The sequence below is a fragment of the Mesoplodon mirus genome (assembly GCF_964341445.2).
Source record: "Mesoplodon mirus genome assembly, chromosome: 15".
NCBI classification, from domain to species: Eukaryota; Metazoa; Chordata; class Mammalia; order Artiodactyla; family Ziphiidae; genus Mesoplodon; species Mesoplodon mirus.
Window position 1 is genome coordinate 262,193 of NC_138991.1, and position 21,277 is coordinate 283,469.

A 21,277-nucleotide genomic window follows, 5' to 3' on the forward strand; every position below is an offset into this window, starting at 1 on the left:
GAGGTGGACTTCATATCATCACTTGGCTGCCTTGCAACCTCGGCATCTAAGCATGTGGCTTGCTGTGTGACGAACGAGCCTGGTTCCAAACACCATGAGTCCCTAAGCCTTAAGGCAGGGAAGCTTCTATAAAACACATCCTGCTGAAATAACTCCCAGAGACAGTTAGGATTAAGCATGTGACAAAGTCCAGAAAACAAGGGCTCTGTGCTCGCCGTGGGAAGACAACCGTCCCTGCAGAGCCTGCCACACACCTCCCACCACTCACTCAGGGCTACTGACTGCAGCGGCCTCCTGGCTTTGCTCGCACCACCCCAAACTGTGCTCTAATATGCTTACAGAAAAATGGCCTGTTGAAGTAAAAGCAGCATGGGCTGTCTGTAATATACTCTGCCACCAGAAAGGGCACCCTCACCCAACCGTGCTGGGACCCTGATCTCAGACTTCCAGCCTCCAGAACTGTGAGAAATACACTTGTATTGTTTATAAACCACCTAAAATACCCAATTGGTGTTTTGTTATAGCAGCCCAGATGGATTAAAAGAATCAGCAACGGTGTTTAGGAAAAACTGGAATTTTAAATGAAAAAGAAAAAAAAAAGCTCACTTACTACAATAGCACCTCAATACTTTTAAGTCTGGACCACGACCCTCTGACCCTGACACTAAATCCTGACCCTGGCCCTGGCCTGACCCCAGCGCCAACCCTGAACCCTCATCCTCACCCCCGCTGCCCCACAAGATATAATGCCATTACCCAATATCTCTTATTTAACATTTTCACAATATGGGGAAATCGGGCCAAAAAACTCACCAGACTCTCTCCAGACGCCTATGTTCTCACGTAGCCAGACTTTGTCTGTTCCAACTTCCCGTGTTCAATCACATATCATGCCTCCTCTAAGTGTGCTAGAATGGTACAGAATTCAGCAATAATACAAACAGTGAAAGAAAGCACATGATTCTAATTTTTTTGTTGTTGTTTTCTTTTTTTGCGGTACGCGGGCCTCTCTCTTGCGGAGCACAGGCTCCGGACGCGCAGGCTCAGCGGCCATGGCTCACGGGCCCAGCCACTCCACGGCATGTAGGATCTTCCCAGACCGGGGCACGAACCCGTGTCCCCTGCATCGGCAGGCAGACTCTCAACCACTGCGCCACCAGGGAAGCCCTGATTCTAACTTTTTAACGTTTATTTTAAAACATTTTTGGAAAAAAAAATGTAGCCAAGAATTTTAATTCCACACAGGAAACAGAAGCAATGCCAAGAAGGCTAAAGTGTCGTAACTACCTTTATTGGTATCTTTTGTATATCAGTTCATTAAAACCTTTGTTTCATATTTCTTGCATTAATCCCCTGAAAGTTCCAGATGGGCAAAAATATTTTTAAATACACAGCTGATTTCTACATTATATACTTAATATTTATAAATTTGTTATTTGTTTTGCACATGTCTATGGCTGTACTACTTTCAAGACGAAAGTCACATATAAAAATACAGACTAATCAAAACATAAAAGTCAGCCACTGTCTAGAATGTGGTTTACAATATAGAGCTTGCGGACAACACAGACTATATATATAATTCATCTGTTTGAAAACAGAAAGTAGTGTCTGAGACTGCCTCTGGAGAAAGATGCTGACACACAGGGAAACTCACTGATGATTCTCCTTTATGTTTATTAGATAGATCAATACCAAATTATTTCACATATATTATATTCAATATCTATATATATATATTGTAACCAAATTCTGGTTTAAAAGTCACAAACCAACAAGTAAATACAAAATGTTAAGGAAAGGTTTAACATATATAGGGGAAAACATGTCTTATGCCTCGTAAAGAGTTTTTACAATCTAGCATAAAGGCAAATGTGGTTAAAAAAAAAGGAAATCCATATACAATTACAGAAAAAAATTTAGTCAAGCCACCTAACATAAAATATTTCAGATATCATGTCCAAAAATGTCCACGTGTTGCAGAGGTCTCTACAAATCAATTAGAATAACGTCAACAAGATCTGCAAACTGAAGTCTTAGCAAGTAAACGTGACTCATGCTTTTCTCTCTGAGACAACGAGGCCTGACTTCCAGTTAAAGGCAGGTAAACACAACTATGAAGAAACCCTTCTTTACAATAGCTTAACTATACCAATTTAGAGCAATATACACGCTTTCCCAGCTATGTGTGCACACAGTATTCTGTGATAAAATGACTCAGTTACTTAAAGAAAGCATAAATGGGGCCTCCCTGGTGGCGCAGTGGTTGAGAGTCCGCCTGCCGATGCAGGGGATACGGGTTCGTGCCCCGGTCTGGGAGGATCCCATATGCCGCGGAGCGGCTGGGCCCGTGAGCCATGGCCGCTGAGCCTGCGCATCCGGAGCCTGTGCTCCGCAACGGGGGAGGCCACAACAGTGAGAGGCCCGCATACCGCAAAAAAAAAAAAAAAAAAAAAAAGAAAGCATAAATGGCAAAACAAAATAACCAGAACTCAGCGAAGCTGGTAAAACCACAAAGACATTGAAATCCAGCAACACCTGAGAGGCTAAGAGATAAAATTAATCATAAAATCTGGATGATTAATCCTCCATCAGCACTCTGATTTGGGGTTTAGTGTTAACATTTTATACTAGCCTTTGGTTAAAACTGAAAAGTATGAAAAGAACCAATGTTTTGGAAGAAGCAGTGTCACTTGTAAACATGCTGCCACCTAGTTAAAAGGACGGCCTCTTCTTCTAGACCCATGACTTGATAAGACAGGAAGCTCTCAACACACAGCGCTGGAGAAGATGGATTCTACAAGTCAAACTCGAGTGAAACTGTTCTAATGCAATGTACTAAACACGAGTTTGTTCTTAGGAAAAATTACAAAACTAACAAATATTTTTCTCCAGAATTATAAAAGATAAAATCTATGAATCAGTACTGTAATGTGATTACAGAAAAATAGCCAACTGAAAAAAAAAAAAAAAACCCAACCCACAGGCCGTCTACATTGTCCCCAATCCATTTCCTGCAGCCAGTACTTCCCACCTGCTCTGAGGACTGAGCCTTAGACACCGTGACTGTATTTAAAGCTGAGTCAACAGTACGCTCTGTCTCTGGGGCAAAAGTAATGTAGCTCCTTACTTACACACAACACTTGTTTCATTCTTCAGGACTTTGCTTGAGGCGATTACTCAATGTTGGTTCTTTTAAAGGTAACAAAAGGTGTCAGAAAAAAATTCCTTGGAATTTCTTTTGCAATTCCACAAAGACATCTGGCAATTTGATACGTTCATTCCTCTCCTCAGCACAATTTTCCTTTTTTAAAATTACAACTGACAACTCACGTAAGATGTAATTAATTTACTTAAGAGGGCTTTTCAATCAAGTATCCATGTTCCAGATAACTAAAAGATTTAGTTAAATCTTTTAAATTAATCTTTTAATAAATCTTTTAATTACTCAGTGCCAGTAATTAAGAGGTTGATACCGTAAAATTCAAACTTGCACATAGGCATGTCCCACTCAAAAAAGATTTTAAACACTTACCAACTTGTGCTTTTTGTCTCACCTTTTATAAAAGAAACACAAGTTAATTTCAACTTCAGTTTTCCTTTCTGATGCAGACACGTGTACCTTGTGTAAGAAACGGTCTCCAGGCCACCTCCACGTGCAGACCTCAGCATTTCCTGAGAGTGTGAAGTCAACCCCTCCTCCAGGAGACTCTCACCCTTTTGAGACAACATTCTCCCTTGCACCTTATGTTTGTCAGACTGTGTTTACAGAAATCAGACGACTGGATGAAAACTCTCCAGGACAGTCAAGGACAGACGAGAAGACGAGACGCAGAGCGGGAGCCCCCTCCTTCTCCAGGGCACCTGCTGCGGGCGGCCCTCCAGGAAGGTTTGGCCTCCTCCCCTGGACCACAGACTTACTTTTCTCTGTAATAAAGCAGGTAGTACTTCAGGGGATCTGGCAGAGGGAGGCTCAGGACCTTCTCACGCAGGAAGTTCACCGGGGGCTCTGGCTTGGCGTCCGGCGGGGTTGTCACCTCTTCTTCTTGCCGCTCCTCTTCCAGGTCTCCGCAGCTGGTGTCATCAGAGGGGTTGGAGATCCGACTGGCAAACACCTCTTTGTCCAAAAAGACAATCGTTTCCATTCGGCGGCGGCGAACTCTCCTTCGTTTAAACCTGGGAGTGTTCTTCAGTCCGTTCCCGTTTTTGTTCACAGCTTCCTGGTGGATGACCTTCTTAATGGTGCCCCGGATGGCAATGCGCGCCAGGTCCTGAAGGCTGCGAACCGCCAGGGGTGCTGTGCAGAGAGCGAGACCGTCAGCCTCAGCCTCGTGACACCACAAGGTCTAGACACCTGAGAAAATTCTAACCACATTTTCATTTACTGGCGTACTTACAAACACATTACAAGAATAGGATAGTGTTGTAGGCAAATGTTAATTATACTCTAATTTGCATTCATATGGTATTTTTCAAAAGATATTTTCAAATGCACTGACCTGTAAATCAGATAAGAAAAGGAAGCGGTACTGCTTGGCTAATCAATCAATGGAAGAATAAGAACCAGGGTTACAGCGTTTGGTTCTCTGACACCCGGCTTCATTTCCCTATTTGCCGTGTTCAGTGATGCATTGTCTCATCCAGTGGAAATAAGTGACCACATGGCTCTACAATTCTTTTATCTGTTTTAATATTTTCACAGTATTTCAGAAATTTAAGAATTTGTTCCTTTTTTATTAAAGTAGAGAAAAAGCAGTTCCAAAACATTTTTAAGAACAAAAATCCCAAAGCACATCAAGGAAAAATAAAATCTGGCAATTAAAGCTCAATTTAGGCCAATGTGTAGGCAATACACACACAGAAATATAACGGCTCCTCTGAGAGGAAGAGAATCATTAGGGGCCTTGACACTGAGAGTCAGCATCACTTCTTACCCCCCTGAACCTAACTTCTCCAAAAAAATAACCACCCAAACTATGCGGAGGACTCCTCTGTCGCCCACGTCTCTCACCAGAATCACAGAGGCCCGAGCAAAACCTGCTCAGCGCCCAATGCCCTGGAGGCGCCCCGGCTCGCAGCACCCTCCTCCCCTTTGTCAGGACACGGGGGCTCTGCACTCGCCCGCCCCTCACACCCCCACATGGCCTCCTGCTCGGCCGCATGGCAGCACTCCTCTCCCGCCACCCCACTTGCTGTTGCCCCCTCCTCAGACCTCCCAAGGGCCAGCTCTGGCCTCTCCAGCTCACCCCGAGGTGCCATCGGTGGGGGCCACCTCATCCCCTGGCCTCTTCCTCTTCCACCCTGCCTGGCGGGCTCCTCTCCGCTTATGCCTGTTAGTCTTTGGTTTGACATCCATCCCATGGCTTCAAATAACACAGAGCAGCCAAAGGCTCCCCGGGCTCTAACCCAGTCCTGCTGGGGTCAGAGCCTCCTGCAGCCCCGCCTCCATAACATGGCAGCCACCTCAGGCCCATGTCCTTCCTCAGAAAGGCCCTACACGCCTCCTGAGTCCCTGCCACTGTAGAGCCCAGTGTCTCAGCTTCAGTCTTTATCTCCTGCCCAGAAAATCCCAGTGGCCTCCTGACCAGCTCAGCCTGCAGTCTGGTCGCTCACCCGTCCATCCGAGAGCTGACCCTATCCCCTGTGCAGCACACAACTGCATCCTCACGGCCTCGATGTGCACTGCCCTCATCAACATCACTCTACTCGTCTAAGAGCCTCTGGTCCGGGAGACAAAACTCCAAGTTCACTTCCGGAGCCCTGACGAGCATCGACACTGTTCACTCTGCCACGCTGGCTTTGAAGCCCTGGCCTCAAAACCCGCATCTCGGGTACCCTCCACGTCTTCATGATTCTTACCCAGGCATGATCAAGACACTTGTCGTAGATCCCACCTGTGGCCTCACCTTCTGAAGCTCGGCAGGGGCTCTGGAAGGCGGTGCCCCCCGGCCCGCGGGCAGGCCTGCCTACCCACTCCGGTGGGATTTTCAGGGAGCACACATTTGACAAATTCACCCTCCCCTGACCACCAGGGAATCCAGAATACGGAGGTGCCACATCTTCTATTTAGAGTTTTTTGAGGGGGGGGTGTTTTTTATTTTTTGGCTGCGTTGGGTCTTCGTTGCTGCGCGCGGGCTTTCTCTAGTTGCGGCGAGCGGGGGCTACTCTTCATTGCAGTGCGCAGGATTCTCACTGCAGTGTCTTCGCTTATTACAGAGCGTGGGCTCTAGGCACGTGGGCTTCAATAGTTGTGGCTCGCAGGCTCTAGAGCGCAGGCTCGGTAGTTGTGGCGCACGGGCTTAGTTGCTCCGCGGCATGTGGGATCTTCCCGGGCCAGGGCTCGAACCCATGTCCCCTGCATTGGCAGGTGGATTCTTAACCACTGTGCTACCAGGGAAGTCCCCACATCTTCTACTTAAAACATGGGACGGACTCTACCACCTACATGATAAAGTTGGGTCTAACCCACTTGCCCACCTCATGTTCCCACGACCCCCACTCTGGCGAGCTCCTCTCCGCTTATGCCTATCAATCCTTGGTTTGACAACCATCCCGTGGCTTCAAATAACACAGAGCAGCCAAAGGCTGCTAACCCTAACCCTAACCCTGGACGTCCCCGGCGTACATCCCCCACACACCAGGGACGTCCAGCTCACGGCCAGTGTGCCTCTGCTCATGCTTCTCTTCCCTTTTCTCTCTTTCTAGGGAGTTCCTTTTCATCCTTGAATATCAAGCACAAACATCCTAAAATAATCCAAAATAGGCTAAAAGTAGACTATAGTTTTTTGAGTGATTTTTTTAAAAATCACTTGTAAAACTTTAAAGGCCTCAATGGGTGGAAAAGTGTTCTTTAACATTAAAAGGTTTCTTATGAATTTTATTTCTCTTCAAATTCTAACGACAGTAAAAAGATCTAAAAAGTAATTAAGAATCTTCATACTTACGTAACTGGACAAGTCTTGATTTTCCTGACTCTGACTGGCAGGGCTGGATCAGTGGAGCAAAAGAAACAGCCAGAATCTTTTTTGTTTCCCAGGCAGAAGGACCAGTCCGAGTTATCTTAGTCAACTATCCCAAAGACAAAACGAGGACATTCAAAAGATTTGACTACTGGTACTGTCTATTTAAATATAATCATTCCTGTACACAACCTAAAAAAACACAGACACTAACAATGAAAAAACCTGACAACATGGGCCTCTAATGCGATGTGACAAGAATTACACATAACGTAATGATATTCTTGCAAATATACTCAAGCTTCTAGTACAGAAAATATATATAACAGGGAAAGAAGTTAACGGGTAACAAGAGGAAGCAACCAGGGAAGGGATGTGGGGATTCTGATGAGACGGCCTCCTTGGACTCTACAAAAAACGTCCGTGTGGCGGGGGAAGCGTAAGAAGATGGGGCGATTCTCAAGTCCAAGTCATCAGAGACCCTCACAACCAGCTGCGATACTCCAGCCTAGACGGAGTCCTGGGCTGTGGTTTCTGGAGGGTGGGAACTGGAAAAAGACCATCTTGCCCCACTGAACAGCAGCAGGAACCTCTCTAAGGCAAATGGCCTGATTTCTTCAACAAATAAATTGCAAGAAAGGAGGAAAACTTAGAGATTAACAACACTGAAGAGATAATCCACCAAGTGCAGTGCACAGCCCTAAATGGGGTCTCATTCAAGTAAGCTGTTCAATCTGATTTTGAGACAATCAGGAAAACCTGAACACTAGCTGGACATTTCAAGATATTAAGGAATTACTATTAATTTTTTTAGGTTGGTAATGGTTTTGTTATGAAGTTTAAAAACACAGAGCCCTTATCTTTTGCAGGTACAAACTGAAATACTGAAGAACATATATATTTTTTATTAAGGACATTCACTACAGTCTTTACATAACAGTAACTAACAATAAAAACGACATACAACCTAATGTCTGATTATAGAAGCCAGATAATTAACTGGTCAATGGTTCAACCGGCTACCACATAAGCACTAAAAAATGATGATGTGGAATATTAAGTAACTTAAAATTATATTCACATATTAACTACAACACCTTAGTGTACCATAACCTTTCTGAAAGGATACAAACTAAGAGGAGAGTGCTACAAGAATCACATGCTAACAGTCATGAGGGACTGTGAATAGTTTTTCTTAATGTTCATATCTTCTGGATTTTCTAAAATAAATAATTACTTTTCAAACAAAATGAATTTCATGCTAATATTTTAAAACTGAAGAAAATTTCACCAAAACGCACAATCTCCTAACATTTATCATTTCTGTTTTTCCTCGTTGTTTGTGACGGATAGGTTGCTCATTTATTGCAATCTGTTTTTCCAAAGAAACACAGTATCTAAAACATACAGAAACATGCATAGCCAAGTAGACCTGGACAAGATTCCCACTCAGCAAGGGATTCTGTAAAGTACCCTCCACCATGGAATTTAACAATTAGACTAGCTACCAAAATAGAATTACTCTAATAATTTTTTTTATGTGTACAGTAATTCCAATACTAGCAAAAGCATAAAAGAATAGCTTTTAGGGGGCGGGGGGAGGAGGGGGAGAGGACAGAAAAGAGGAGGAGAAGAGAGAGGGCGGCAGGTCAGCCTTGCAGTGCAGGCTCTGGGATGCCCGCCTGAGTCAGGACCTGCCCCGCCCTGGCTGCCTCTACGGCCTGTCTCCTCATCGGTGAAATGGAGGGCATTGTTACAAGAGTTAGGAAGGAGAGTGCACGTCAGCTCCCCGGAACCGACCTTGGCAGGCAGCTAAGTGCAAAACCGTGGGTTACACGGGGACCTGACCTTCTCTTCCAGCGGCATGACCAGGACGCCCCCGACTTTGAGGAGGCTCTTCATGTACCCCTCGTGCTGCTTCTGCACGCCTGCCCCGCAGTACACCCGGTCATACTGAGAGCAGCCTGGAGAGATCTCCAGGCAATTGCCGGTGACGAAGGACGGCTCGCAGAAGTCAAACCTGAAGCAAACAATGTTTTCCACAACTCAATATGTCACATTAGAACAAGCCTACATGGCAAATCTACACTAAACACGGGTATGTTTTCATCGCACAATCCCACAGCAACACAGCAAAATCAGAGGCAGAAGCTGGACGCCAGACTTCAGAAAGAATTACGCGAGTAATAATCAGAATGCTAGAAATTCCAAACCAAATATTATGAAAGTCAGTATCATAAGTGCAATCCAAGCTTACATCAGCCAAGCTCCAAGCATCACTATTGGCTATTGTTATTATCTTATTTTATTATCTTCTATCTTTATTATCTTATTCAAGATCTACTAACCGAGTAAAAAGAGGGAAAATTATATTTGGTTTTTCTAAAATTTTTGCTCCCTAAAATATGAACTTTAATGCTTTGCTTTAAAATGCAAGAGCTAGCTACATGGTGCCATTTAAAAACAAATGTGGGACCTCCCTGGTGGTCCAGTGGTTAAGATTCTGTGCTCCCAACGCAGGGGACCCGGGTTTGATCCCTGGTCAGGGAACTAAGGTCCCACATACTGCAACTAAGCCCACGCACCACAACTAGAGAAGCCCGCATGCCGCAACCAGAAAGCCTACACAGCCAAAATCAATAAATAAATTTAAAATAAAAAAATAAAGATAAATGCAACAATTCCATTTTACAAACAAGTAGGCGATAAAATGTTGTCTCTACTGGAAACACGAAAATTGGGAAAAATGAACATTCTATTTGTTCTCTTATACTGGTGAGAAATTACTTTCAGGTATCATAATTAAAAAACCTGGACTGCCCTGGTGGCACAGTGGTTAAGAATTCGTCTGCCAATGCAGGGGACACGGGTTCGAGCCCTGGTCTGGGAAGATCCCACATGCCGCGGAGCAACTAAGCCCGTGCACCACAACTACTGAGCCTGCGCTCTAAAGCCCGTGAGCCACAACTACTGAGCCCGTGTGCCACAACTTGAGCCCACGTGCCACACCTTCTGAAGCCGTGCACCTAGAGCCCGTGCTCCACAACAAGCCACCACAGTGAGAAGCCCATGCACCGCAACGAAGAGTAGCCCCTGCTCGCCGCAACTAGAGAAAGCCCGCACACAGCAACGAAGACCCAACGTAGCCATAAATAAATAAATAAATAAATTTTTAAAGAAAATAAAAATTAATAAATAAATTAAAAACATAAGGCCCTTAAAAACACAGAATATTTTAAGAATAATTAGAACAGATACACACATATCCCTGACTCTCCTGCCACAGTTCAATCATGTTTCCTGGAACACGAACAGTAATAAACTGATTTCTTTCCATTTAATCCAAAGTTTAAGTTATAACTGACACCCAGAACCATGGACAGATTTGATCTTACTTGTCGAAGCTGTCACTTGTCCTGATGAAAAAGTCCAGCTTCTGCTTTGCATACTCTGTCACATCTGAATGGAGTTCCACCCCGTGGTTCACACCAAAAGGACCTAAACGGTTTCAGGATAAGAAAACATGTAGAATTAGGGCGAGAACCCCTACTCTTTATTTCTGTTTCATAGGCTACAACACACTTGATTTGGCATGTATAATTACAGAAATACACGTTACTGGGCCTAAATCACCCAACCCAATATTTAAATATGCAGGCTGGCCTCTGCTCACCACATCATCAGTACTCTTTTTTTTTTTTTTTTTTTTTTTTTCTTTTTGCGGTATGCGGGCCTCTCACTGTTGTGGCCTCCCCCGTTGCGGAGCACAGGCTCCGGATGCGCAGGCCCAGCGGCCATGGCTCACGGGCCCAGCCGCTCCGCGGCATATGGGATCCTCCCAGACCGGGGCACGAACCCGTATCCCCCGCATCGGCAGGCGGACTCTCAACCACTGCGCCACCAGGGAGGCCCATCATCAGTACTCTTTCTCACAGCTTCCTAAAGCCTGGACCTCCCTGTCCTCAAGCTTCTAAGGAATCATTTGAAAATGTAAAAAAGCCAAGGCCTGTAACCAGGAGTTCAAAGTGCCACGAATGAATTAAAGAAGAAACATGTATTTGCAAATGAAAGTGGACACAGGCCTGTTTTCCATCAAAGGGCTCCCCAAACACTCAGATGTGGTGTTTAATTCTCACAAAATAGGTTTAAATCATCATCAAAATAAAACTATAATTCCAAAATCAAAATGAAACTTTTTTTAACCAAAAGAAATTTATCAGTAACTGGAAATAAAGCTGTGAGAAGAGTCAGGAGCCCACGTGATGAAACTGCTTCCTCCACATACAAATGCCCCTGGGTTAAATCTCAGTGAGAACTATTGACACAAACAGCTTCATTAAATCTCTGTGTTGTAAGAATCCATTCGCATGAAGGTCGGACTTCCCTGGTGCCGCAGTGGTTGAGAGTCCGCCTGCCGATGCAGGGGACACGGGTTGGTGCCCCGGTCCGGGAAGATCCCACATGCCACGGAGCAACTAAGCCCGTGCGTCACAACTACTGAGCCTGTGCTCTAGAGGCCGTGAGCCACAACTACTGAGCCCGCGTGCCACAACTACTGAAGCCCATGCGCCTAGAGCCCGTGCTCCGCAACGAGAAGCCACCGCAATGAGAAGCCCACGCACCGCAATGAAGAGTAGCCCCCGCTCACCACAACTAGAGAAAGCCACATGCAGCAACGAAGACCCAATGCAGCCAAAAATTTTTTTAAATAAAAAATAAAAATAGGGCTTCCCTGGTGGCGCAGTGGTTGGGAGTCTGCCTGCCAGTGCAGGGTACACGGGTTCGAGCCCTGGTCCGGGAGGATCCCACATGCCGCGGAGCAGCTGGGCCCGTGAGCCACGGCTGCTGAGCCTGCGCTCTGGAGCCCGCAAGCCACAGGTGCTGAGCCCACTTGCCGCAACTGCTGGGGCCCGCACGCCTGGAGCCCGTGCTCCGCAGCAGGACAGGCCACCGCAGTGAGAGGCCCGCGCACCGCAACGAGGAGTGGCCCCCGCTCACTGCAGCTGGAGAGGGCCCTCGCACAGTGGCGAAGACACAATGCAGTCAAAAATAAATTTTAAAAAACATGCAAAAAAGAAATTAAAAAATAAAATAAATTAAATTGAATTAAATTAAAATAAAAACACTTGTATGAAGGTCAAAACAGGTAACGCTCATCTGTGTGATGGAGGTGAGCATCCTCCCCCTTCTGGAGGGGTGGGGTCCTGCTACGGGGCGGTGGCCATGAGAAACTATGGGGCACAGACTCGACTCTGCATCTTGTTCTGGGTGATGGTTACATGGAGGTGGATGTAAAAACTCACCAAGTTCCACGCTTCACACTTGTTACTTTACTACGGGTAAGTTATACCTCAATTTAAAAAAATCATGTGAAAATAAACAGGGCACGTAGGGCTTTATTTAAAAGACATACAGGGACTTCCCCGGCAGTCCAGTGGTTAAGACTTCGCCTTCCAATGCAGGGGGTGCAGGTTCAATCCCTAGTTGGGGAGCTAAGATCCCACACGCCTCGTGGCCAAGAAACCAAAACATAAAACAGAAGCAATTCCGTAACAAGTTCAATAAAGACTTTAAAAATGGTCCACATCAAAAAAATCTTATAAAAAAAATAAATAAAAGACATACACATAAAGTCACAGGGCAGCATTCAACCCTACAGTCCAACAGAAATACTGGTAAATGCAACCATCTGTGCACCCACAGCTTTGCATTCTGCCACTTGGTTCATCTGGCCCCTTCCTGGTGCAGCAGCCTGGCCCCAGGCCCAGGCCTTCCTGCCTCTGCTGGATGACTCACACGCTCTCCTTTCTCAACACCTGTCATGTACAGAGCTGCTGCTAAAACATTCTCTCATCAAAACACAGCCTACAGGCGTCCTTGGTGGCTCAGTGGTTAAGAATCCGCCTGCCAATGCCGCAGACACAGGTTCGAGCCCTGGTCCAGGAAGATCCCACATACTGCAGAGCAACTAAGTCCATGCGCCACAACTGCTGAGCCTGTGCTCTGGAGCCCGTGAGCCACAACTACTGAGCCTGCGTGCCACACCCACTGAAGTCCACTCACCTAGAGCCCACGCTCTGCAACAAGAGAAGCCACCACAATGAGAAGTCTGCACACCGCAACAAAAGTAGCCCTCGCTCGCCGCAACTAGAGAAAGCCCGCCCACAGCCAAGACCCAACGCAGCCAAAAATAAATAAATTAAATAAATAAATAAAATATCATTAAAAAAAGATTAAACATAGTTATAAAAAGCAAAAACACAGCCTACTTGAGAAGTCACATTTCCAGTATTTATATCACATGCACATTATTCCGTTTCCATCCCCACTGCTCTCTTGGTCACTTGCCAGAGACCAAGAAAGCTTGCTTTTTCCCCCCATTCATCATGTTCTCATTAGCCCCTCACCTTTGTTAGACACTTATTGAGGACACACCTCCTATTCCCAAGAAGCTTCACACCAGACTAAAAACACATATCCCCTGACCCACCCCAATAAAAAGAGAACTAAAAGCAGAGGGAGTGCAGGAGGCGGTCAGGACGGTGGCACCAAAGACACAACACGGAAACTAGTCCCACAAGGCCCCCAAGCAGAGCAGCACACGACATCACACGACACTTTCAGGTTAAGCTGACAAGTGCTGCATCCTCCCCACCACCAACTGGGACCTCAAGAAGGGAGCGCCCTCAGCAAAGGGGTGGAGCCACAGAATGAGCACAGGAATGTGGCAGAAAGGGGACACGGTTCAGAGCCGGGCAGAAAGGCTGCGGTCAGAGAATAAGAGCCCCTAAGTCAGATGAAACACTCCAAGCCTCACATCTGCAGGCGCGGGGAGGCCAGCAAGGTTTTCACCTCTGCAGTGATCTGCACGAAGCACCGTCACGGCTGAATGAACCAGACAGGGAGGCCCAGGACACCCAGCATCCAGACAGTGAACACAGTCCAGTGCGCGCAGCTTTCTCCCTGCAGATCCAAGATGTCTACCCGTGAATGCAAACTCTCAAGTTACCTCCTTCAAATACATCAAAGCAGCACGCAGTGTCCACTGCAGCCGAAAACACAGCTTTCCTTCCTTCAGAACTCTCCTCTCCTAGTATCTAGTGAAATTCCCAAGAAAGAGGGGATTCAGAAAAGACAAACAACATCAACTGTAAGCCATTTCTTTATAACTTCTACACAACATCAAGTGCAGCAGGGCAGCTGAGGTTTACTTTAAGTCATCTTTTCCTGAGCATTTCATTTCTTTTCAATAGCATTTCTAACCTAATCAGTTTGATATCCTGACCACCTTATCCTTAGCTCCTCCAATTTTTCAGCTCCACCAGAGGGAATTACAATTCACTAATTCCAGAATGATGAATAACCCGGGCTCCCTTTGCAAAGCAGTTTCAATCCAAGACAAGTTAAATTCAAAAAGCATTTAGCTTAAAAAAAAATTGCCATTTAATAATCTGAGGGTAGCAATTTATAGCCTAAAGTCAGATGATCAGAATCTCAAAACTTCAGCAAATTCTAAAGTATATGAACTTATGAAGAAACCAAAAGTTTCATTCCATATCCACAAAAAGCAACTGTTACTGCTAAGATTTTCTTAAGTGCCTATATCAGCCACAAAGAAACAATCTTGTGATGGACCGCTAATGATTTAAATATGAATTTAAAGCCGTTATTACTTGAAATCGCCAATATTTGGAATCTTATACTGACCTAGTAATGATGTTAAGATACTTAAGCTGAAAGCTCTGATATTTAGCAAACCTGGGAAAACAGGCTAAATGGCTTCAAATGAGATAACTTGTGAAATCCTTCCCATCCCTGAAATATATTTAAAATAAACAACTTACAAGTATTAACTTTTTTAGTATTAAAACAAAAAGTGCTTGGAAGAACTTTAACTTCCAGGGGACTTTAAAGTTAACTATTCCCAGTTTAGAGACCATGACAGGGCGGGCTGAGTGACTGGATTAATCGAGAAATGACCATGAGGTCCAGATTTATACGATCTCTAGGTCCTCTGTTGTCCAAAAGGAGGGTGTGCCGATCAGATGTTGGAGGCGCAGGCTGGGGGGACAGGAAAGCTGCAGAAGGACCCTTCTATTCCTTACGGGGATTTCTCGATTAATCCAATCACCCCCCCCACCCAGGGACTGTGTGGACACCACGACGGCTGGGAAGGCCGAGAGCAGTTACAACTCGGTCCCCACAAAAGGACACGCTGCCGGCAGGCTCTCCCTCCTACACGTGGGACAGAGCCAGACTCACCGAGGATGAGCCCCACCATGGAGCTGAGGTAGCCAGTGCCGCTGCCCAGGTTCAGGAAGGAAAGGCCAGGCTGCAGGTCCAGGGCCTCCATCACCTCTGAGTAGATGCACGGAGCGGAGAGGTGGATGTTACCGTGCTTCCACGCCAAGTCTTTATACGCGTTCTCCTTAAATTCTTCGAGGTAATAGTCTGCGCGGTCAATAGCTCGGAAGGCCTGCTCCACCAGTTCAGAGCGGATGTACTGCGCCTCCTTCAAATTGTCTATCAGCTCGTCGTTGTCCTCACCAGCACTCACGGCGCCTCCCATCTTCGAGACCACGTTTACAGAAAGCTGCCGTTTTAAAATTTTTAAAAGAGCAATTCATACTAAAGGTTAGAGGAGAGCAATAGGAGTCCTAAACACTTACCAACTTCAGATTCTGAATTCTGAAAGTAATACAGATGGAATATATGTATTCAACACCCACCCCCCCACCCTATCCCCCTCCACTCCCAAGAATGCCAGAGTCAAAACAAAAAAGTTAAATTTGAAATTCAATTATATCCATCCAAAAATAAGTTTGTAGTTTATAGTATCGACTGAATACAAATGAACATGCAATCCCTAAAACATAGTTGACAACTTAAGAACATCATTAAAGCATGAATTCAAAACTTTACTAAAAGTCATCATTCTAGAAAGTCAAGCATTTAGGATTAAAATCATCTTGAATATACACCTATCTCTTTTTTAAGATTTTTTTGTTTTTTTTTTTTGGTCGGGTCTTAGTGCTGCATGCGGGCTCTTTCATTGCGTTATGCAGGCTTCTCTCTAGTTGTGGCATGTGGGTTTTCTCTCTCTAGTTGTGGCGCGCAGGCTCCAGGGCAAGTGGGCTCTGTAGTTTGCAGCACTCAGGCTCTCTAGTTGAGGCACACGAGCTCAGTGGTTATGGTACCGGGCTTAGTTGCCCCGCTGCATGTGGGATCTTAGTTCCCCGACCAGGGATCAAACCTGCGTCCCTTGCATTGTAAGGCGGATTCTTTACCACTGGACCACCATGGAAATCCTGAACATGTATCTATCTTAACAGGTATATATCCACATATGGAAAAATCATTGAATGTAAACATAAAAAGAGAGCAGATATGTCTACTAGAAAATCATTCTAATATCAACCTCTTTGAATATTTCAAGTGCTGTAGATCCTTTTTTTTGGTACATAAATCTTCAAAAGCAAAAAAAAAATTTTTTTAATTCAGGTCAACAAATAATAAAAAGTTATTCATTGTTCATTTGACATTCAAATTTAACTGCTGTCTTATATTTTATCTAGCAACTCCACATCCCACATACGCATAAACATCAAGTCAAGCAATCCATTCAATCTCTGATTTGGACGTTCTGATGTACAAATTCAGGCAAAAACAACATCCACAAAACCCTCTTCCCCAAGAAACATACTGTGACAAACACCTCACTGTAACAAACACAACAGCCGTCTCAAGGCTACAGCTTCAGAGCAAGAGAAGCTGCTACTAGAACTCCCTCAACTCCTCGAAATGCCTACTACACAACCTTTCCAGCTCGTCAACATCGGAAAGTACATTCCGCTCTCCTCCCAACCGCCTTCAAGAAGACAAAGTAACAGCATGTGCTCCCCTCTGAGCCGGCTACCAAAACACCACGTACCCTCCTCTAGTTCACAGGGAAAATGCTCCTTCACCTGTAGAGGTTTTACTCTTCCTAAACAACTCCAATTTTATACTTACCCGAGGGACTTTTACTTCAAATAAAATGGTAATGTTTACAAAAACATTTGCTATAAACTGCTGGGAAAAAAGAAAACAGCACTGACTTGCCGGTGGTCCAGCGGGTAAGACTCTGCGCTCCCAACGCAGGGGGCCCAGATTTGATCCCTGGTCGGGGAACTGGATCCCACATACTTGCCACAACTAAGAGTCTGCATGCCACAACTAAGAGTTCCAAACACACACACCCCACACACAAAACTGGCAATTGCGGTGGGAGAGATTTCCCCAGGAATGAAAGCCACCGACCACACAGATTAATCTTCAGCTTCTCACAAGGACACAAAATGTGTGAAAGGTGGGACTTTTAATACAAACGCTCTTCTATTTTATGGCTGGAACAGTTCATGTTCATCGGCAAGATTTTAGAGCTGAAGACTTCCCTGGTGGCACAGTGATTAAGAATCTGCCTGCCAACGCAGGGGATGTGGGTTCGAGCCCTGAGCCAGGAAGATCCCACATGACACAGAGCAACTAAGCAACTACCGAGCGTGCGCGCCACAACTAGTGAGCCCATATGCTGCAACTACTGAAGCCTGCGTGCCCTAGGGCCCATGCTCCACAACAAGAGAAGCCACCGCAATGAGAAGCCCGTGCACCACAACGAAGAGTAGTCCCCACTCGCCTCAACTAGAGAAAGCCCACACGCAGCAACGAAGACCCAACGCAGCCATAAATAAAAAAATTTTATTTAATTTAAAAAATAAAAAATACATAAAATAAAGATTTTAGAGCTGAATATCAGACTTTCAAATCACTAGGATCTTCCAATTATTAGATTCTCACCCCCATTTTAAACTGTTTCAGAGACCTTGCTGGTTACAGTCCACGGCCAGTTAACTTAGCCAGATGGGAGGTCAAGTTTAATCCTGGATGAGCCACTTAGTTCTGAGGCTAAAGCCTTTACCCCTAGTCTTGGACACTCATCTTAAAATTTGGGTCACTAGTTAAAAGTTGAGTCATGTTTGCTTGCTTTAGGGAAATGTCTGGCACCCACACATCCTCCAGGGTGGATCTGAAAGCCACCTCTTCACCCAGAAGCCCGCAAAGTATAATGTTCTATCCTCAGAAAGCAAACACGAAGTCTATGTTGGGTGTGTTTCATTGTCTACCAAGTATTTATCCCTTATTTTCAACTTTGCCTCACTTTGAAAGTTTATTCCACGTGCAAAGGCTAGCTTTTTAGTAAAACTAGCAACTAACTGCAACCTTTTTACAGGCACCACCTGCCAGTCACGACCTCATCTTGGCTTTACAACATTATCAGGCATATTGGGACTGAGAAGTCACTCCGCTCATGATGACACACCAGTGTGAAAGGACAGGGCTGCCATTCAACCCCGGGCCTATATTCTCTACCCCACACCAAATACAGCTTTAAACAGTTCTCAAGGGAGCAAAACTCTTTGCCAATGAACACACTGGTCATCTCTCTCCAAAATGACAGACTAAATAACTGTGTGGTAACCCTATCTGCTGCCACTGGTAGGCTGCACGGGACAACCTGTAGGATCTGATATTTACTATTAACTCTCCCGGGCAGTCTAACCCTCCCTCACACTGCAGACAATCACTGCTTATTACTGACCATGAATGTGATCGGTCCTAACGCCACCAAAAACACCACCAACAGGTTAAGAGATGTCCTTTTGCCAAACCAAACCTGGACCTACAAGCCGCTCAAATTCCATTTTTCAAAGTAATGGCAAGTCATTTTTCGGATGCTGCACTCGACTATACTTTGCAACCCTGAATTCACCGCTCCGCAGTAACCGGGCACCACCCAAGAAAGCCTTCCTCTAATGCTGCTTCTTCCAAAAGCAGCCGTTAAGGGCACAGGGAGGAGACGGCTGAGCAGGAGGAGGCATCGGAAGGTCTCAGGTGGACAATGGAGGAGGCTGTGACAGTGGCCAGGCTAACAGAGCATGAAGCTCTGATACCCGGGGCCAAGACTCAAGTCGACGCTGGGTTTATCAGGCTACTTATTAAGGGCAACACGGACAAAGTAATTCGGCTGGAAGATGAGTTGGGGAGAAGGAACCAAAACCACACCCCCTGCCGCAGGCATAATGGAAGAAAGGGAGACTTTTTCATTTTGAAAACCAAAACTCTTACAAGGGATGCAGAGGGACTTTTTTTTCCAAATACTTGAAAGGCTGCCATATACACACTATACATGAGCCTGATAAAAGCCAGGCCAGTGGAACACGTGTTGGATACTAAACACACAAAAAAAAGCTTTCTAAAACTGGAACTGAAAATACTGACACGTTGTCAGAACGAGGAGTCTCTCCCCGCCAGGGACGTCCCGCGCCAAGTACAAACAGGGAGGGGGCCCAGGCGCTGGTCTCAGGAGCCGAAACCCACCGTCTCCAAGGGCCCCTCCCACCCTAGCGTATGGCTCTATTTCCCCCCCCGCAGAGCCACAAGTTCGGACTTGTTTATACAGGAACCTGCCGGTCTACCCAACACTGAGAATGCAGTTGTTCACTTCAGCCCCTCCTTGGCCAAAAAGAACGAAGAAAACGTTGACAGGCACATGAGCAAAGGTGGGAGATAAAAGACTTCTCTGATGTGCAAACATCAACTTGGGAGACACAGGCCCTCGCAAACACAAACAAAACACACGCCCCAAAGCCCGGCGAGCTCTCCTTTCCCAACCGAACGCCTCTTTCAGGTCTTGCCTGAAGCTAAGTCCCCAAGGCTTGAAGGGCCAATACTTCCTTAACAGACTCTATCACCTTCTGAAAAGGTACAACCTGTCTCAAATCTTGGTAACTCTCCACTTGCCGTGCTAATTGCAAATGTTTCCTACTTAGTAAGTTAGGGACGAGCTACGCGTCTGGAGAGTTAAGTCAACCCAAAGGATGTAAGCAATGCGCACCTGGAAAGACCTCGGGAACCCCCGGAACACTGACGGGCGGACCCCCGGGGAGGGGGGAGCGGGGACGGGAGACGCCTGGGACGCGGAGGGGTGTTTATGCTTGGGGGTGGGGGACGAGGGGACAGCGGAAGAGGACAGGAAGACGCGGAGAGGAGAGGGCGGCCCTGGGGGAGGGTCCGGGAGCCCGGGACGAGGGGAAGGGGAGGGGTGGAGAGGAAGGAGAGAGGGGGAGGGGGACGAGGGGCCGCACCGCCCCCCATACCCCGCTACAGACCGGGCCGAGGGCGGCGGCGGCGGCGGCTCAGTACCTCCTGGCTCGGCGGGCCCGCGGGATCGGCCGCTGGGCCGCACCTGCAGCTCTTCTGGCGCCCCTGGCCAGTCCGCCTCCCACTACGCAGCCCCGACCTCCGCCGCCGTAAACATCCACCGCCCCACTGCGCCTGCGCGCCCGAACGCCCTACTGCGCGTGCGCCCGGGTCCAGCGCTTAAAGGGGCAAGGGCGCAGCGGTGGGCCCCATCCAGACGTCCCTGCCGACCATGCGCTCCGCTGGGAGGCGGAAGTCAAAGGGCAGCCGCAGGTGAGCGTTATCTCTTCCGCGCCCCACCGCGAGCCAGGACTCAGCTGTGACCACGACAGGCAGGGCTCACTCCTTGGAAGTGACCTTCCAGGAGGGGACCGACCGGTGAGGAAGAAATGAAAACACAGGGGATGGACAGTAACTGGCGGCAGCGGCGGCTGCTGCGGCTTGGATGACACGGAAGGGACGTTCAGGCGAAGATCTGCAGGACCAGAAGGATCCAGCTGTGCCAAGAGAGGGTGCAATGGCTGCAGGCCAGGGAGAGCTGAAGTGGGCAGGAGCCCCTACCATGCCCACCCGGGTCTGCGAGGGCTCCACGCAGCCCCGACTTGCACACCCACCCTCACTGGCTTCACCGCCGCCTCCCACGCCGCCTCCTGATCAGCCCTTCCTGTGAGAGTTGTTGGGGCATCAGTCAGGGTCATTCTGCGTCTCAGAAGTGGCCTGCCCCTGCATCCTGGCCCACTGGCAGATCCTCGGTGTTACCTCCCCAGCCGCCCACCGACGCGGGGGGGCCTTCTGCCCCGATGCCACACGTCCCTTGTGGGCCACCTGCCCGGCCTACCCAGTAAACTTTGTGAAATCTGCCCGAACCTCCTTTTGCTCAGCCCAAACCTCACATAGGTTTTCCAACTGAGTCTTTAGCAGCAGAGCCCTTTCTTTAGACACAGTCCTATAAGGGAGCCCTTATATTTAACAGCTGCAAGCATTGCTGCCTGGGTCCCTCCTGCCCCCACATTCCTCGCCAGACTTGAGCTCCACTTGGGGGCATAGTTGTCACCACTTTCCATGTTCCAGGGAAGGCT

At 46.9% G+C, this 21,277-nt stretch overlaps 1 protein-coding gene across 2 annotated transcripts; it reads right to left on the reverse strand.

The window, feature by feature from the left end:
* Positions 1–1,275: 1,275 nt before the first annotated feature.
* Positions 1,276–20,314, reverse strand: PCMTD2 (protein-L-isoaspartate (D-aspartate) O-methyltransferase domain containing 2). 2 transcript variants are annotated; one of them, XM_082645772.1, is made up of 6 exons: positions 20,202–20,314; positions 15,222–15,552; positions 10,355–10,457; positions 8,808–8,979; positions 6,945–7,068; positions 1,276–4,297 (listed from the first exon to the last, which is right to left on the reverse strand). In XM_082645772.1, the coding sequence occupies exons 2-6, from the start codon at positions 15,526–15,528 to the stop codon at positions 3,918–3,920; spliced, it is 1,086 nt and encodes a 361-aa protein (XP_082501898.1). In that variant the 5' UTR covers positions 15,529–15,552; positions 20,202–20,314; the 3' UTR covers positions 1,276–3,917. The 2 variants fall into 2 exon arrangements, with proteins under 2 accessions (XP_082501898.1, XP_082501897.1); XM_082645771.1 differs by having other exon boundaries at positions 20,168–20,260.
* Positions 20,315–21,277: the final 963 nt, after the last annotated feature.